Genomic DNA, 19,823 nt, shown 5'->3' with positions numbered 1-19,823 from the left:
TACTATATATATATATATATATATATATATATATATATATATATATATATATATATATATAAATAACCCCTCTCCTATATATCTATATAAGTGTCAGCCCAAGTATTGATTTGCGACATCACCGACTAGAGCGAGAGGTGGCAGTAACGCACCAAAAAGTTTGTTGTCAACCATCATAAAACAGGAAGAAGAAGAAATCGTCATTCTCACCATCATATGGATTTACCTTCATCGGCTAAACACCGGCCTCACAGCTGGGTGAATGTTGGTGCTATCACTTATTGATCTGCGATTGGTAAATGTAGCTTGTGTGGACGCTACTGCACTACTTGACTAAACAAATAGCTTCGCTACTGAAAAGCTATTGAATTTATAAAGTAGCGACGCTACCGCCACGCTACTGAGAAATGTAGTTCAGCTAGTAGCGACACTACTGCCCAACACTGCCAGTTTTAATAATTCATGTTTTGTTGCCGAACCACTGCGTCAGGTGGTTGTAATGCGCCATATCACCTTCAAGACTACGCTCAAAGAAAAAGCGATGACGTATTACGCAAGGGCGCGTCACGACGCAGATGCTGCGAAGCATGCGCAGTCAGAGTAGGCACGCGTGCAAGCTAGACGAGGAAACGGCTTCAGACAATAAACATGATTTAACCGAGTTGTTTTCCCTTACATCTGTAAAGTTAGATGAAAGCTTGCGTTTTGGGATGATCGTTTGACTGGGTGATCATAACTGCGTTCGGTTGAGCAAACACCAGTGACTTTTGTTTCAAAGTAGCCGGCTTTATGCTAGCAGGCGGCTAGGCCTCGTCTCGGCTCAAGCATGCATCCCTCTTGGGGCGGTTTCGGCGGCGGACACCAGCCTCCTCCGCACTTCGGCCCGCGACCTCATCAATTTAGAGCAGCTCAACCTCCTCCACAACCAACAGCAGCACCACTGCAACCAGCAGGAGCACCACCACCACCGGCAGGAGGAGGGTTTGCAGGATATGGCGCTCCGTCTTTCCCGCCGTCGAATTTCTCCAGTTTACACGAGCAGCATTTGCAGCAGATGCAGCAGTTGCAGCAGCTCCACCAGAAGCAGCTGCAGTCGGTGCTGCACCACTCGGGCAACAACAACAACAGTCCTTCTCCTTACTGGCAGGCGGGTGGTGCTGGTCCCGCCGCTTCACCCAACAGTTTTCAAGCTCCTGCTGGCCCGCTGCAACCACAGCCTCCACCGCCCGAGGTGAAACCCCCAGCCCCGGAGCCTCCTCCACCTGCTCCGGCTGCAGCTAAGCCTCCTGCTGCTTCAACACCACAGGTTAGCGATGCCAGTGCACCGGTGGGGGATGAAAAGCCCGACTTTTCGAAGATGTCTATTCAGGCAAGCCTCTGTCGCATGTCTTTTTGTTAATAGTGTCCTAATAATGTGGGAGTATAGAGGTTTAAATTGTTTTTGGGGGTAGATTTCATTATTCACTATTAATACACAGTGCTCAGCATAATTGAGTACAGCCCATTTTGAAAATGAATATTTTTATCCATTTTTCAGTGAATATAGGGAATGTATTTTAGCGCAAATGTCCGCTAAATATAAAATCTAACACTGTACACATCATCGCCAAAGAAACTCACCTTTACTAAGTTTACACTGAAACTACGGCTCATAACAAAGAGCGGAATTGCGCTGGTGGTCATCGCGAGAATCCTGCTCTGTCTGCTCATAAATTGGTGCGGCTGACTCGCCTGCTTTATTCCACCAACACAGAGAAATGAAGATCAGCTCATAACGAGACTGAGCATTTACAATGACCCAAACCAAAACTTTTAAAGAGTGATAGAAGTGAGACTTTCTTTTGTCCGTTCTTCCTTGAGATGTATATTATTTTGCTATTGACAGTAATACCATGATATTATACCGTCACCATTCAAAAGATGAAAAATACCGTGATATTAATTTTAGGTCATATTGCCCACCCCTAATATATATATATGTATATATATATATATATATATATATATATATATATATATATATATATATATATATATATATATATATATATAGTAAATAGAAGCTGTTCAAGTAAAAAAGACTAATGGAATAGTACTTGAGTATAATGGAATAACACTTGAGTGTAATGACGCATTGAATTTCACATGGACTTCGGCTGTTTGTATGCAATGTGGAGAGAGGACGCATGTGTTGGATTCATCAAAATAGTGATGGGAGTACAGAGATACAGAGGTTTAAATATTTTTTTGGGTAGATTTTAATATTCACTATTAATACACAGTGCTGAGCATAATTGAGTGCAGCCCATTTTGAAAATTAATATTTTTATCCATTTCTCAGTGAATATAGGCAATGTATTTTGGTGCATTTAAACAAAACAGATTTATTAAAAAGATATATTAATTAAAATGATATTTTAGTCAACAATGATATTTAGAAATTGAAAGAAAGTACAGTTAAATTAAAGCAAAATATTGCAAAAAAAATAAATACAACCTACTAATAAAATTTTAATAATAAAAATGTAAGTTAATACTTAAGGGGGTCTATAAAGTATTGGTTTTTGGCATGAAATAAAATCAATAATTTAGACTCAAGCAGTGTATTTTGGGCTTTACTTGTGCGACATGCATTTGTGATCCAGGGTCACACACATTTGTGTAATAGTCTGCTTTCTGAAATTCTGATGTATCCAAAGCAATCTTTCAAATAATCTTTTGTTAATTATCTTGTTGTTTGTTTACTTTTTGTTGTTTTACTTTTGTTGTTTGAGTATTTTTGTTAAAGCGAGGCCATAGAAACATTTAAGAGCGGTTAATAAAATATCAGGAAACTTCCCAGGACCTATAATGTATCTATAAATAAAATTACGCTAATGTACTGATCTACAAACAAACTGCAATTTACAGCTAATTATAGGGATTATTTACCTAAAAATGAAAGCTTTCTATTATCTCCTCAGGCAATTCAAGATGTTAGGGACTATTTTTCTTCAATAGCACTTTAAAGAAGATTTATTTAAAGTTTATGATTCATAAAATAAGTCAGTGACTAGAAGAAGAGAGACAATAAACACTAAGTTAGTAACTTTGGCTCCTAGTAAGTCTTGTGAAGTGAAGCAGCAGGTCTGCGCAAGATACTAAATGCAATTTAATAGGACAATATCGCCTCGAATCCACCGCTTCAGTGAGCAGCCTTGAGAGTGTTTGCATGCAATGGTCTGGAGTGCCAGCTTCCTATCCCATAATGACGCATTGAATTTCACATGAACTTCTGCTGTTTGTATACAATGTGGAGAGAGGACGCATGTGTTGGATTCATCAAAATAGTGCTTGTGCTTTTCCTGGGGCCTATACCATGAAACCTGATTAGTAAATTAAGTTTAATTTTAGTTTGCACTAATTCTGGGTTTTAGGTACCATGAAGTAGGGGTGGGCGGTACACCGGTGTCATAGTCATCACCGACATTGCGCCACGACATGGATTTTCTAATACCGTCAATACCGTAATAAATCAATTATGTGCCTTGAACAGCTGCATTTACATCAATAATAGCTAATTCTAAATAATAAGGCATTCAATTTTCTTCAAACGAAAGTTGTGAAAGTTGTGGTCTGAATGCCTGTTCTTATACTACAGGGCTCGAAATTGCAACCATTTTGGGCGCATGTGCGCCCGAAATTTAATCTATGCGCCCTCATAATATATTTGGGAGCATTTGATTTTCTCTATAAACTTGTTGAATCGCTCTACGCTGCCGCTGTATTGGTTCATATTAGCTGTCAGTCACTCAACGCTTCCCGCTGTCAGATGACAGGGAGCTTTTGTTACCGCAGGAAATGCAAACGGCTGAAGAATGAAAAGTACACCGGTTTGCAAACCTCACTTAAAGTTATAATAATAATGGCGCAGATGACAGCGATCATGACATGAGGTAAATGTTGATCCACCAGCTGAGATCAATCGAGGGTTTTAGGAGAAGGTGCCCGAATCTTGTTGCGTTGCTTTCACTGCGTGTTCAGCGCAAATGTCCGCTAAATGTAAAATCTAATACTGTACACATCATCGCCAAAAAAAACTCGTCTTTACTAAGTTTACACTGAAACTACGGCTCATAACAAAGAGCAGTATTGCGCCGGTTGTGTAGCGGCATTTATAAAAATATTACAATACTTGACAACAGTATCATATATTTTTCTAGTACCTTGCTGCTCTAATAATTACATATATTTTCATAGGAGCAGCAGGAATACTGGTACCAGCAGCACCTGCAAAATTTGCAAAAGTTGAAGAATGAGAAGGCAAAGCAAAATCAAGGCTCCTCTAATGAAAGCCATGCTTCAGCTCCTCCGCCTCCAGTTGAACCCCCAAAGAGCACCCCTCCACCCCCACCACCCAAAGAGGAACCTCCTCCTCCACCACCACCTGACGAATCACAGGTACTTTTTTCTTGCTGTAAGCACTCTTGTGCTTAATTGTTAGTATATGTATGTGTGTGTTTTTTGTGTTGTGTGATTTTTTTTTTTTTTTTTTTTTTTTTTTTTGTTATATTTTTTGCTATATTTTTATTGAGCCCATTTCTACCCAAATTTGTGTTTAATTACTTGCTGTTATTCACCACAGCCCAGTAATGTCAATAATACAGGAGACCCAGCTGAAGCAGCACGTCTTCAGCAACTGCAGGTGGCAGCTGCTCAATGGCAGCAGGTGCAGCATCAAAGGGCCAGCTTTCAGTACCAGGCACTGATGCAAGAGCATGCACAACTACAGCAGATCCTGCAACAATACCAACAGGTTATTCAACAGCCAGCGCATCTCCAGGTACACTGTCATTCTCAAAGATTTTTAATTTGCACTGATATCTCTGAAACTATCTTGGTGAAGAGAGAAAAAATTAGGTAACCTTACATTATTATTTAATTGTGATTACATTATTATGTTCACAGACAATGCCTTTCGAAATGCAGTTGCAACACTACGATATGCAGCAACAGCGATTTGCTCCATTGTACCAAGAATGGGAAAGACATTTTAATTTGTGGTTGGAACAGTTTCAGATGTACCCACATAAAGATCAGCTACATGATTATGAAGCCCAGTGGAGGCAATGGCAGGAGCAAATGAATTCAACTTCAGCTCATCTGCAAGAGAGAGTCACGACTTTAAGAGCCATGCAGCATCAATATGGTTCTTCATATGGCATGATGGGACCATATGGGCAGCAAAGTCCAAATGTCCAAATGGGACCAAATGGAAACATGAATTTAGCAGGCCCAGGAACTCCATCAATGCCACCGCCAGTTACCATGGATGCCATGCCAGCACCATCAACACAGGGCCCACCACAGGCTGGACCAGTTATTCCACAGGGTCATTCACCTTCTGATCCGGAATCTGTCTCTGAAACATGTAAAACTGGTTTACCACCTGGTCCTGGGGTTAGACCGCCTGGTCCTGGGGTTAGACCGCCTGGTCCTGGGGTTAGACCGCCTGGTCCTGGGGTTAGACCGCCTGGTCCTGGAGTTAGACCGCCTGGACCTGGGGTTGGACCGCTTGGTCCTGGGGCTGGACCGCTTGGTCCTGGGGCTGGACCACCTGGACCGGAGGTTGGACCACCAAGACCGGGGTTAGACCACCTGGACCGGGGATTGGACCACCTGGCCCACAAGGTGTTAGACCATATGGACCAGGAGGTAGACCACCTGGGCCTGGGACTAGACCATCTGGACCAGGAATTGGACCGCCTGGGCCCCATGGAAGATTTGACGGCCCAAGGTAATTCAGAATGAAAATTACCTGAAATAACACATTTGTCTCGAGCTAAAGAACTAATTTTTGTTTTCTTTTTCAGATTTGAAGGTCCTAGAGGCCCACGATTTGAACAGCCACCCCAGCAACGATTTGGTGGACCACCCAGATTTGATGCCGGTCAGCGATTTAGCCAACCTCCTAGAGGTAATCCTCCCTTTCCAGGGGCTCCAGCAAGGCTGGAGAACCCCCCTAGACAGAATAACCCTACACGCTTTGAAAGACCTCCTGTAGCTTCTCAACAAACCAGTTCTGGTCAACAATCCAGTCCTGTAACTGGCAATCAAACAAAGCAACAATCAGCAAAAACTGAGGCAAAGCCAGTTCCTCCATCTTATACAGGCCCAGAAAAAGACAAAAGTACCCAAAAAGAAAATAATTCCACTGCTCCATCCATGACAGACGACCTCATGGACTCAGTGGATGGATTTTTTATTCAGAGTGGACCCATTCCTCAAACTAAGGATTCTGAGAATACTGATGCAGACAGTGCAAAGCAAGATAAACCAAAAGAAGTTACTACAAAACCATCTGCTCCTACGGATGTCCCAGACACCAAAAACAACTCTAACTTGCAACCTCCTAAGACCATTCATACTGCTAATGGGCCACCACAACAAGTAAAGCCTGCTCAAAACAATAAATTTAAACCTGATACACCCAAGGAGGCTCCTAGGGTGCTACCCATGATGAATCAGCAAGTTCCACCACAGGTGGCACGGGGAAGAGGACGAGGCCAAGGACCAGTGCCTCTCCGAGGCAGGGGTCGTGCACGTGGTCGGGGGCAGTATGGAGGACCAATGGCTGATCCCAACTTCCAAAGAGAAATAGAGGAGGATTCCTATGACCATCAGGAACCAGGTAACACAAGCCATGGTGAGGATCAGGATTTTACTTGGAGAGATCCCTCTTTAGATGGTCCCGAAGAAATTGATCAGGAAGCACCTCTAGAGATTTGGCAACCAGAGGAGGAACACTTTCCAGAGGAGTACCCAGAGGGCACTCACCAAGATGAAAACTGGGAAGAAGAACCACAGGATTATTGGGAGGAAGAAGATCCATACTGGGCAGAGCAACAACCTGCCATGCGTGCTAGACCTCCTTTTCCTCCAGGTGGCCCCAGAAGACCTCCTTTCCATCCGCGATTTATGCTTCAAGGTCCAAGGCGCCCTCCTCCTCCTGGAAGCTTGCAACATAACCCACTTGGACCCCCTCAGTTTCGACCACGTGGGGGAATTGTACCACGATTTAGACGTGGTTTAGGCCCTTGGGGACCATTACCCCGTCATGACATGATGGAGCGAGATTTGAGACGTCCACCAGCACCTCATAACATTTTAGCTAGGGAACCAGCTGGTCCTCATGGATATGAAGAAGAAATTGACAGAGAACCTGCATGGCCTCATCCTCGTGGTAGAGGGATTAGACGTCCACCTTTGCCGCCCCATGAAATGGGAAGAGGCATTAGAAGACCACCCATGAGGCCTGCAATGCCAAGAGAAAGGTGGCATGGCCCACCACCTCATGAAGAAGAGAATTATGAGGAAGAATACCCATATGGTGGAGAGGATGATGTGTACAGAAGGCCACCTCATGAATACAATGAAGATTATGAGCATGGAGATAAGTATTACAGCTCTCGTGAGGAATGGGACAGGGAGCAACCTGAACCAGACTATCCTCCACATCGTCCTCCAGAACGTGTTAGAGAGGATCCATGGTTAGAGGGAAGAGAAAGATCATTCCCATATGAGGAAGACAGATATAGAGAAGAACGAAGGGGACCTTGTTACCCTGATGATCCACCTTATCAAGACCTTGATCGGGAGCCTCCATTTCATTCCCGTTCTGATTGGGAAAGGCCACCTCCACCCCCACCAGAAAGAGGATATTCTCGTTCACTTAGTGAAACAGATTATGAACATAGACTGGATCCACTAACTGGCCTTCCCGCACCTCAAGCCACAGATACCCTACTTGATGAGTCTTCACCTAGCGCAACTAAGACTGTACTTGCTCTTTCTCAAAGGCAGCATGAGATCATTCTTAAAGCTGCCCAGGAGCTAAAAATGATAAGGTAAAATTAAATTTATCAACAGTGTGCAATTATTCAAACAACATGCATTTCATACACTCCAAACGGTTGAGAATTCAAAACTTGATTAAATCTGTTTGTCCACAGAGAGCTCCAGGAGAGTAAAAAGGTCTTAGGAGAGGTTTCCACCACAGAGTCAGCTGGATTGCCTTCAGAGTTTCCTGCTGGCATCCTTGGATTGGAAATTCCACCAGAGGTTAAAAGTGCCCTGCAGGTATGCTTACTGTGCATACTAATGTTTAGTATTACAGTAGCTTGGTTATAGAAAGCAGTTGATTGCATGAGGATTTTGTTTTGCAGGCTACCAACTTATTGTCAGAAACTGGACAGACAATTCCCGGTCAGACATTCAATGCTGGTTTGCCCTCAAATCCATCTACAGATTTTCTTTCTTCATCATCTGCCCCTACAGCCTCATTCATTGCTAAAACAGTGGACTATGGGCATGGTCGTGGTCAGTATATGTTCTGAATTTATTGACTTAATTATTAATGCATCTGGTGAAACTACATTTGTTTTTTTACACTTGTTTTTTTTTGTTCTGCAGATGGGGGTTCAACAGTGGAAAGGATTTCTTATGGAGAAAGGGTCTTGCTGAGACCTGCTCCAGCTCCATCTGAGCGATCTTATGAAAAAGGTTGGTCCTGCTTTGTTAATACGAAAGGACATCGTTTATTTTGATTTGTGAGTTTCTGATCAACCTCTCTTTTTTTGTTAGAGCTGCTTGGCCACAGAGATCCATATTATGACAGAAGAAGTGACCCATATGCTGCCAGAGATTATGACAGGGAGTGGGAAAGGGATCCATATAGGGAGAAGCCGCCTTTGGATTATGAGAGAGACCGATATGAAAGGGACCGCTACCTACGAGATGAACGGTATGTAGTTTACATTGCTGTGCTATCTGATTTAAATGCTTTTCATAAATATTTTGTGCTCATTGTCTTATTAGTTTTAGAACATTTCATCATCTATATCAATCTATTTGTGAAGAGTAGCATTTTCAAATCATGGTTCATGGTATGTGTATGTATATATATATATATATATATATATATATATATATATATATATATATATATATATATATATATATATATATATATATATATATATATATATATATAGTTTAGGTGTTCCTGGTGGTCCAACTTCCTGCAGAGGTTTGCTGCAACCTTTATCAAATGCATCTGTATTTAATTACCAGTCCTTCTTCAGATCCTACTTGGTTGGTTTAGTTGTGTTTGATTAGGGTTGGAGCTGAACTCTGATGCATTGATGTTTTTTTTTTCATGTTTTAGAGCTTCACTCGGGTCTCGTCCAGCATACAGAGAGAGAGAAAGAGAACACCCAAGCCGCTCAAGCAGGGATCGAGAGGTTTACAATCGTCCAAGCTATGAGAGATCTTCCTATGAAAGGAGTCTTGAGCATTATGAGCATGGATCCTCAAGCTATGGTATTTGCATTATAAAATAATCAATCTTTGATTTTGAAAATGATGCAAGTATTGCTTTTAAAGGGATAGTTCACCCCTCCACAAAAATTGTCATCATTTACTTACCTGTCACTTGTTTAGAACCTTTTGAGTTTCTTTCTTCTGTTGAACGCAAAAGATAATTTGAACATTGATGGTTGCTTGCTCCCATTGACTTTCATAAGCATTTTTTTTTTCTCATATGGAAGTCGATGGGTCCCACAAACCAGCAGTATCTTCAAATGATCTTCTTTTGTATTCAACAGAAGAAAGAATTGCATAAAGGTTTAAAACCACATGGGGGGAGAGTAAATGATAAGGTAATTTTCATTTTTGGGTGAACACTCCCTTTAATGTTATAGTGCTTTTTCTGCAAGTAGTTCATTTCAAAGAGTTATTTAAACAGCTCTGACCAACCCAGCACAGCAGCATTGGCTCTGGTGATGATTTTGGAATTTGGGACAGTATATTTTTTCAAGAAAGTGTTTGAGAACCTGTTTAATTATTTTTTTGGTGAAGCTAGTAGCGTATAATGCGTATATTACATTTTATTTAAAAGGATCCAGAAGCAGAGTGAGTTTATCATTTGTAACAATGTTTGGTTTTAAGTTGAGAACTGTGTATGATGTCTGTTTTTGTTAACCAGGTGAACGGAGGAGTTATCCCGATGAACGGCAGCCTCCACCCACATCACTTCCTCCATCTGCACCTGTTGCCCCACCTGTGGAGAAGAAGCCAGAGATAAAGAACGCAGAGGACATCCTTAAACCCCCCGGTCGATCAACTCGGCCTGACAGGGTATACTGCACATGTCATTTTTGTTAATACGACGCTGGGTTTTTAATTGCTGGACATTTACTTATTGTACTTTGTGTGTGTTTTTTTTTTCAGATTGTGGTTATCATGCGTGGATTACCTGGAAGTGGCAAAAGTCACGTTGCAAAACTTATTCGGGTAATTAACTTATGTTATCGTTGTCATAGAAATTTGCAAATGATAGACTCTGATAGTTCACTCTGTTTTGGTTCAACTTTGGAAATAGTCCTCAAATAACATGCATTCTGAATTGTTGCATGTAGGGAACTTTGACCCCTACAGGACATCACGTATTTTCCACTTGGCATATCTTTGTCAATCCTTGAATGATATGTTGTGCAGCTCTAAAAACAAAATATGTTTGTTTTTCTCAATTAGGATAAAGAGGTTGAATGTGGTGGTGCGCCACCCAGAGTTCTCGGCCTCGATGATTACTTCATGACTGAAGTGGAAAAAATTGAGAAGGACCCTGACTCTGGGAAACGTATCAAGACCAAGGTCTGAACGTATCTATCACTCATTTTACATTGTGAAACGAAACTTGCTTTCTCAAAATGATTTTCTCAAAGTCATGCAAATGTTTTTTCAGGTGCTCGAATACGAGTATGAACCAGAGATGGAGGATACCTACCGAAGCAGCATGTTGAAGACGTTCAAGAAAACACTGGACGATGGCTTTTTCCCCTTTATAATTTTGGATGCCATCAATGATAAAGTGAAGTACTTTGACCAGTTCTGGAGTGCTGCTAAAACCAAAGGGTTTGAGGTGAGCTTTCTTTTGTTGTTGGGAGTTTATTGAAAGACTAGTCATCGGGCTAAAGCAGTTGGAGCAGAAACGATTAGTTGATATTGTCTATGTTTATTTTATAAAATAATTGACGTTGTTGAGTGGTTGTTTGTTCACGTTACCTAATGTAAGGACTTGCAATATCACAATTATTCCACAATGTGGCGCTAGATTGTAATGTTGCCTCCCCATAATTGCTATTGGAGTAGAAGTGAACTGACAATGTGAACTGACATCTCATGATGGAGTGAAAACAAATTAATAAAATTAGTCAAGTGTTTTGCAAGGCAGGTCTAAAGTTTAGAGAGGGGTTTGCAGCATTAATAACCAACTATAGTTCCTGTTTATGAAATATGAACCCAAACATCTCTAGTTCCGTGCTTTAGTGCGTTTCACGAGTTCACACTTGCAATAGTTTCAGAATAAAGCGTATTTGGCGTGCTGTCCGGGGAGAGGGCTCTGAGCTCGGGGAAGACAACCAAACTAGAGTTATTCCTCTTATCGGGAAACAGAGAGGAATAGGGATTTGAGCGAAGTATCTAGCCCGGCCCCAGAACGCTCCCCCCGGGATTGTAATGCTTAAGAGGTGAGGTGACGGGGTGGTGGAGGGATGCTAAAGTCGTAAGATGCTGCAGGTAAGACAGCTTTGGTATATATAGGGGTTTGGTCAAGAACTGATTGGATAATAGAATAATTGTCAATGACGTATTTGATACTGAAACTTCTGCGCGTGCTCCTCCCGAAATTTGTTTATAAAACATCACTTAGTGCTCGCATTACATGCGCACCGCGCCTGAGCTTGATAGAAACTCGCTCTACTACAACTATTCCAAAAGTCTTTGGACAGTCAACCATGTTCAGGCTTTCACACTTGTCAAACAAATGCTTGGTTTTCCGACTGTTCTTTATTGATGACAACTTAAAAAGGAGACGTTTGGAAAAAAGATGTCATGTCAGTTACTTAAGAACATGTTCATATAATTTGTATACATTTTTATATTTTTATTAACGTTAGAGATAAATATTTTAATAACGCAGAATAATATTTGACCATTCTCTCTCCTGAAGGAAATACTTTTTTATACAGTTTTTTTCCCCATTAAATTGAACTTTTGTCAGTATTTTTTTTTGTTTATTTGACCTATAGTTTTTCTATTGAAAAGGAACAAAAGAAGTTAAACAATGCTTAGAGCTTATTTGTTTTGGACATAACCAGAAAATGTAGACAACCATTTTTATTTTAATACTTAGAACAGTGTTTCCTCTAGGATTTTTTTCGAGCTGTGGCGGCAGACCTTTTACGCACATCTACCAACTACCCATGCCGTTATTTTAATGACAATTGTCATGAGCGCATTATTACAAGTTGAGATCGCATTGTAATACGAGCATGCAAATATCTTTGCTTGCGCGCCGATTTCCTCTATTCGTTGACAACTTATTGCACGCCTTCAAATATACACTACTCAAGCGCAGATTTTCTTGTGCGCTCTCAAATAAACGCTGCTGAAGTGCGAGCTAGTGTGTTTATGTAGTAAGTATATTTCCAACATTTATTAGATTTGCTAGGAACATTTATGAATGTCTCCGATAGACCTACAGAGTGGCATTAATGCTTCCTAAAGTAAAGTGAAATGGCTATAAACTCCAGCAAGATGAAGTCATTGTATGAAGAGCCATAGACCTTTATCTATAAATAATATATAATTATGGAAACTGTGTTGGTCATAACTGAAAGCATCGTGTTTGCTGGCCTCACGCATCACACACCAGTCAGTCATACAGTCAGTCAGTCAGTCAGTCAGCCAGTCAGCATGCCACCATAAATGGTTAAACAAATAAGTCACAGCACTACGATTACAGAAATGTTCGCGCTGTTATGATTCACTTACCCTTTATTATGCTTTGGCACGATTATAACTGGCTATTTAAAAAACAACGACTGAATGTTTTAAATGAGAAGCTGTAATGTAGCTGTGGCGGGTTGAGTTTTGGTGTTTCGCCCCGCTATGGAAGAGTGAATGTAGCGGAAACCATGTAGAAAATGTATAACTCAGTGTTTAAGTAGTTCCAAAAGCTAATTTAAAACTTACTTATTAGTTAATATTATTAATGATTAAGGGTAAAGAAACCCTTTCTTACTACTAATCATTTTTAGGTGTATTTGGCTGAAATCACGACTGATCAGCAAACATGTGCCAAGAGAAACATCCATGGACGGACACTAAAGGATATTTCAAAGGTATATTCTTTAGCTTGGTTTGGAAATCTGGCGTTTTAAAAAGTATTGTATATTCTGTAATATTAAGCCTCACTAATGCCATTCTTGTTGACAGCTGTCCAGTGGCTGGGAGTCTGCACCGCCTCACATGGTGCGACTAGATATCAGGTCTCTTCTGCAGGATGCAGCAATCGAAGATGTGAGAGTCTTGATGGCTTGTGCTGTTATGTTAATTATTCAAGTCAATTTAAATTAATTTCCCTGATGCTTCTCTTCTCATAGTAACATAAACTGCTTCTGTGCTAGGTGGAGATGGAAGATTTCAACCCATCCGATGAGCCAAAAGCTGAAGTGAAAAATGACGACGATGAGACTGATCTGGTAGGACCTCTCTTTTCATGCATGCCTCTTTTATCCTATACTTGAAAGTGTGACTATAGTTAATTGTCCCAGTTTCTCACCAAAACAAGGTAAGTACTCTTCTGATCTTGCACTAGTGTTACTCTCTCTTTTTTTTTTTTTTTTTTTTCTCCAAGATACAAACACCTCTGAGACATTGAATCTCTATTCAATCTAACTGCAATCCATATTGTTAATATGGATGATTTAGTAGTGCTTGTTTAAATGTTTTGTCAACTGCAGTTGTATGTAATCTTATTAATGTAAGTTTTTACTTTCAGTCAAGTAACTGAAAGGTCAAGTTTACTCATGAAACGTTGTGTAATTGCATTTGTCTAATTACATGTCTCTACATTTTTCCTCCCAAATCTTCATAAATGCTTACATTTTCATTGATGCATCTACAGCATTTTAGCTTAAAATACTGTTGGCTTACAATGCTCTACATACAAAATAGATGACCATTTTTTAAAGGGTGCTGGCAGATCTTATCTTGTAGTTTGTTTTAATTTGAAAGTGCGTTTTTACATTTTGAAACATGCTTTAGATGGCTACAGGGTTCCCATGGGTCAAGGACTTTCTTATTATGGACTTTTAAAATATCTATTGCAGACATTGAACGTCAGAGAATTTGATATTTTCTCTTGTCATGCAGTGTGAGGATGTTTTTGTGCTTTATATGTTAGTTTTTTTTTTCTATAATGTGTACTGTATATATTCCTCTTATTTAACCAATTAGGCTGTTATTCAGCACCATTTTCTTTCTTTCTCCACTCATCAACTGGCAATAAATTAAGTCAAATGCAGTCACCAGGCTGTACCTGTAAAAAAAAAAAAAAAGGTTGTGGAGAATTTTTTTGGAGGGTTAAATCAGTGGTCCTTGGTAATTTTGTATAATGCAAGTCAGCAATGGTAAACTCAAATCAGTCCTGATGATGCACCAAGAAACTGCTGTTTATAATATCCTTTTTAATCCTCAGCATGAACAAACAGTTCTCGACACGTATGAGTGTAGTAAATATGGCTTTTCGTTGTTTTATCCACAGTTGCTCTTAAGGTGGCTATCAAAGTCATGCAAAATGTTTTTAAGCTCAAGCCATGCTTATACTACAGTTTGTGCGTGCAACATTCTGTTAAACGGCGCTACAGAAAGGGGTGGAATAAAACAAGCTGTTAGGACATTGATAAAGTGAGCAATTATACCATATAGGGCTGCACGATTCTGGCTAAAATGAGAATCATGTTTTTTGGTGCTTAAAATAAAGATCATGATTTTCTCACAATGCTATAGATGTAAAATAAAGATTAATATGAGTAGGCTGGTATTATTATTATTCTCAAACATATGGCAAAACGACTATATTAAAATTAGGCCTATTTGAAGGTCTACTTTTGGTTAAAATGCTAAATGTTGGATAGACTTTGAACGGTGGACCTGACTAGACTTTAAATATGTCCTGTTTGTTAATTCACAGTAAAGTGATGACATACTATTCAGCACAATACAACTATTCATAATTCTGGAGTTGAATTATTATGTTTGAGATGTATGCTTGTCATTTGTCATTGACAGCATTATTAGACAATTTTTTCGCTGGTAAAATGAGACATTTAACATGATCAGATTCCCTTTTGCATTATATTCAACATTATATAGGCTAGAGTAGTTATACTCTGTTATACTTTGTGTTAGCTATGAAAGAAAAAGCATATCAAATGCTTGTCATAATCACTGTAAAATGCGATATGATCATTTATATGATGTGCGCGTCGCTTTCACTTTCACTGCGGTCACTTTGAGGAAAAAAAAATACATGGAAATCACACATCCCGCGTGGCTCCCATCACGATCACTGTGCAACTATCTGAATGTTATTTACAACTTTATTACCAGTTATTCACAGTCTATGCTCTCTTCACTAGGTTCTGTTCACTAAAGCCGACATTGGCGGGCACGCGCGTGGTCAGCTCACGTGTGATTTCACGGCAGTGAATACGTCATTACATTATGACAGATATGATGTTTTTGGGTGAATTATACCTTATAGATACAGTATGTGACACTTTTGAGGCAATTTGGAGGTGTCCATGTGGCTGTGAAGAATTGTGCGTCTGCCTCTCTCCTGACCTTGAAAATATAATTGGCTGAATCGAGCTTTATTAAGATCGCGTGTAGGGTCGAATTGAGATCGCTGTCTTTTTTTCGATTAATCGTGCAGCTCTAATTTCATATTTTAAATTTGTGAACAGAGAGGTCATGTTTTGATTTTCTATTGGTCTCATGCAATCATGTGACGTGATTATGCAGGTCAGAGTTTACCAAACCTTGGACTTTGCAACACAGTGACATGTAAAACTTTCCTGTTTGCTGCATTTGCATGCATACTAAATGAAGTCTTTGGGGCAAAAAGTGGAGTGTGACCACGTAAGGAACAATGCAGCAGCCTGTTTTTCTTTCATTATAGGTCATGGAAATCCAGCTCTTTAGTCTTTAGGGTTGGGAACCCTGTAGCTCAATTTATTTATTTTTTTATCACTAGGAAAAGCGAGGATAATCATCACTAGCAGCTCCATTACAGCAGACTTATCTAAAATGCACAAACTGCATTGGTTAAAGTTTGTTAGAATGGTCTGTAGTGTAGAGTCTTTCTAAATCTAATTTATTTTTACGTCAAGCCTTTGAGAATAAGGCAGCAAAATAAATCCACTTTAGTGTAGTTTTAAATATTACTACATTGATTTAGTAAATGTAAGTCCTTGTCATTTAGTTAAGTTTCAGACTTTGGCTTGTTGGCCAGATGGATGCAGGAAGGTTTCTCCATGTAGTAGTTTTGTGTAAATCTTGACGTTACCTAGCCAAATATTAAATGCATAGAGACTTTAAATTGTAATTAGGCTCATCCGGTTCCTCTGGAGAACTGTTATGCTATTATAAACGTACAGTTTTTAAGATCTGATCTGGTTTAAAATCAGTGACATTCACTGCCTGATTAAGAGACTATATAAATCTGTGACAAAAAGTACTGCATTCAATGTCATTCTTCTGTTCCATGTCTTTTATTTTACCACAGTATTTTCAATGGATGTTCTGCACTGAGCTGCTGCCCCTGACTTTTAAAAAACTAAATTAATGCTTAATAAACTAAATGGTCTTTTTTATTTAAATTATCAATACTGTAAAAGAAACTTCATGAAATTGAAGATAGTCACATCAACCTTTCACTGGAAGTTTTTCAGGCGCTGGAAAACTCGTATGTGCATAAATCCAATTGGTGGATATTTACAAAGAAACACATCTGTGCTGTTTGTCCTGCTTGTTGTAGTAGTGAAATTCCAAAGACAGAGTTTTAAACTTTTTACTGTATTTTTTTTTTTTTGTGCAATTCAGTGCAGTATGTACTGAAAGCACCTCAGTTTGTTGTAACCCCCTTATCTTTATAAGCACACCTGGGTTGTAGCATAAACAGTTTTGGCATTTACTGCTCTAAAATTCTTCAGTATATTAGAATTTTGGTATATATTATAGCAAATCTCACAATAAAGCCTTTATTTCAATAAAGTGCCTATTGAATGAAGACCTACACCAGACATCAACCTTGTCTGACTAATGGCTCGTTTCCACTGACTGGTATGGTACGGTTCGGTTTGGTACGGGTCACCTTTATCAGGCTTGCGTTTCCACTAACAAGGGTACCCTTTTGGTGGGCGTGGTGTATGACAGAAAGTTTCAGTCGACGTCATTCTCGCTCGAGGAAATGTCTACAGTAAAGCTGTACAGCTCACATATCATATGAGAAGCACTTCTCACAAAACAGATGCTTCATACACATAAATACTTGTGTAGAAATGTTTATTACTAACTTTTCTATGAACATGAGTTGATTATATCTGCAGATCAATGACAGTGTGAATTAGCCCACTGTAACGTCTGTAATTATATTAAATAACTAAATAAATGATTTATTATATCATGATGTTATTATATGTATAAATAATTCCGCTATAATCTTTCGGTTGTGTATTTCAAACATGGCGTTTTTTTTGTTTTCATTTTGGCTTGTTGCGTAAGCGAATGACGTATCTCTGTAAACCAATAGCGTTCAGCTGCGTGTGTGGCTCTGCCTTTTTGTACCCTTTCTCGTGTTTGGTACCCTTTCGAAAGGGTGCCGAAAAAGTGGTACGGTTCGGTTCGGTACGCCATTTGACAGTGGAAACGGCCATAAAAGCGTACCAAACCGTACCGTACCACTCAGTGGAAACGGGCCATAATTTGCTGTAGATTGATAGAATTGATTGTCAGCTCTTTGTGACAACTTCTGATTTAAAGATTTGTTTGGAATTGGCGCAGATATGTAGAGAAAATTGTACGACAGTGAGAAAGCTGTTAGCATCAAGGCAATATTCTTGAATATATTCAATATTCTTAAACTTGAATATAAACGTTTACACTGCGAGGCTTAGTACTCAAATCCTTTTTTTTTTCTCAGATTTTTTTTTTGCATTGCTGTTCACACTGTTGTTATAAAATTGGCCAATATCGGATTTGCAGTGTGAACAGATCCTGGTCCTAAACTGACCCACATGCGCAAAAGTACAATTATGGATAGCACAAAATGTCTAATTATGCACACAATGTGTGTACTGTATGAAGTAAGCATGATGTCAGATTATGCTTAATATGATTATTACTTTTTTCACAAACAACCGTGGTGTATTTCATGAACTGTAAAGGGTTGTTCTGCTACTATAAATGTGTATTTTGGCATTTGAAACCTAAAATAAGTCACATGTGATTGAAAACACTGATGCTTCTGTCTGACTACCGGTGTAGTGAACTCATCAAGGGTTAATGATTAGAGCCGCAGACTGATTGAAGGGTTAACAAGGGTTAATGATTAAAGCTCGAGCACCTGCCCTTTTTTTTCTCTCTCGGAGAGAAAGTTCATCCTTAAAATGAAAGTGCCTCTCTGCTGCGCACGAATCCCCTATTCGCAACACCCCCCGACGCTACCAATCAACCCATACCCCAATCGTTAACCAGATTGGCTAACAAGCACCGGTTTTGCCTTCAGAGTTTTCTTTGAAAGGAACAACCAACTTTCTGTGGTAAAGTAATTGCCCTGTCTGCCATTCTACTATGCTGCTGAGGATTATATGCTGTTTGCAGCTCAGAATGATGACGCATGTCGCTCGAAGATTACGTAAAAGTCATATGAAATCCGACATAACCGTTCACACTGCGGTCGCATTGCAAAACATCAGATCTGTGTCTGCTTTAATACTACATATAAAAGTGGCACAAATCAGAACTGCAAAGATCAGATTCCATGCAGTTTGGGCTGGTCATTACATGAGTCACATGTTGGCAAAAAAACTGACTCGGGACACATTTGGCTGCAGCGTGAACGTAGCCTAACATGGCATTAAAGGTTGAACTGAATGGCTATTTAAATGTGACAAATTTGGCTTTTCTAAATTTAATTGGTTTAGCATATTTTTAACAGTGACTTGTGATAGAGAACTTTTTATTCATAAGTTTAATCATAAATCACATTTTTCTACATGCAAATTTGTATATATAATACGTATGTAATGTTGAACCGCGAACTGCAAAATTGATTTAAATATATGGTTCAGATTGGATGAGATGCAAAACAAATCACTGTACAATTGGAGTAGGAGTTTATATGAATGAATCTCTGAATGGAACTGACTGTGTTTATAAAAGTTTAAACGGAAAACACTATCACTGCTGTTAATAAGCGCCACCTGCTGGCAGAGTGTGAATCTGCGTCTCATTCACGTCATCTTCTGTTTTGTAGGCTTAAGTTATTTTTGTAGAATGGTTTTATAAAGCCAGACCATTCTGTTTTTACCTCAATTGGGAAATTATACTGTCTAATATAGATTTAAAACTGCTGTTCCTGCATGTATGCTGCATTTCTTGTTTTATGTTATTATAAATGCAGTGGTTGCTTCTCTTTTTAAATGGAAAGAGCACAGACAAAGCTTCACGTCAAACGAATCGCGTCATATAAAGTATATGACGCGATTCCTTTTATTTGTGTAACTTTAAGATTTTAATTTAGGTTGGTTATATTTTGAATTTCACAAAGAAACATGCAGCAGTAGGCTAAGAATGACACAATTTGTGTATTGTATATTTCTGTATATTGTCTTCAATTTCTTTTTTTAAAGCAAATTGAGAATTGAATTGGGAAC

General features: G+C 39.3%; 1 protein-coding gene across 1 annotated transcript in view; it reads left to right on the top strand.

Annotated features, from left to right (window-relative positions):
- The first annotated feature begins 595 nt into the window (after positions 1–595).
- Positions 596–19,823, top strand: part of ylpm1 (YLP motif containing 1) — a 24,554-nt gene continuing 5,326 nt past the window's right edge. Inside the window, 18 exon segments of the mRNA XM_056480967.1 lie at positions 596–1,369; positions 4,240–4,440; positions 4,625–4,822; positions 4,948–5,626; positions 5,629–5,776; positions 5,853–7,886; positions 7,992–8,118; positions 8,205–8,358; positions 8,452–8,541; positions 8,623–8,782; positions 9,206–9,360; positions 10,025–10,176; positions 10,270–10,332; positions 10,573–10,692; positions 10,784–10,960; positions 13,140–13,223; positions 13,318–13,401; positions 13,509–13,583. Of these exon segments, the coding sequence (XP_056336942.1) occupies positions 827–1,369; positions 4,240–4,440; positions 4,625–4,822; positions 4,948–5,626; positions 5,629–5,776; positions 5,853–7,886; positions 7,992–8,118; positions 8,205–8,358; positions 8,452–8,541; positions 8,623–8,782; positions 9,206–9,360; positions 10,025–10,176; positions 10,270–10,332; positions 10,573–10,692; positions 10,784–10,960; positions 13,140–13,223; positions 13,318–13,401; positions 13,509–13,583 (5,244 nt within the window). The 5' untranslated portion in view covers positions 596–826.

Source organism: Danio aesculapii, chromosome 20 (genome assembly GCF_903798145.1).
Source record: "Danio aesculapii chromosome 20, fDanAes4.1, whole genome shotgun sequence".
Classification (NCBI taxonomy): domain Eukaryota; kingdom Metazoa; phylum Chordata; class Actinopteri; order Cypriniformes; family Danionidae; genus Danio; species Danio aesculapii.
This window is presented reverse-complemented; position numbering and strand designations above follow the sequence as displayed.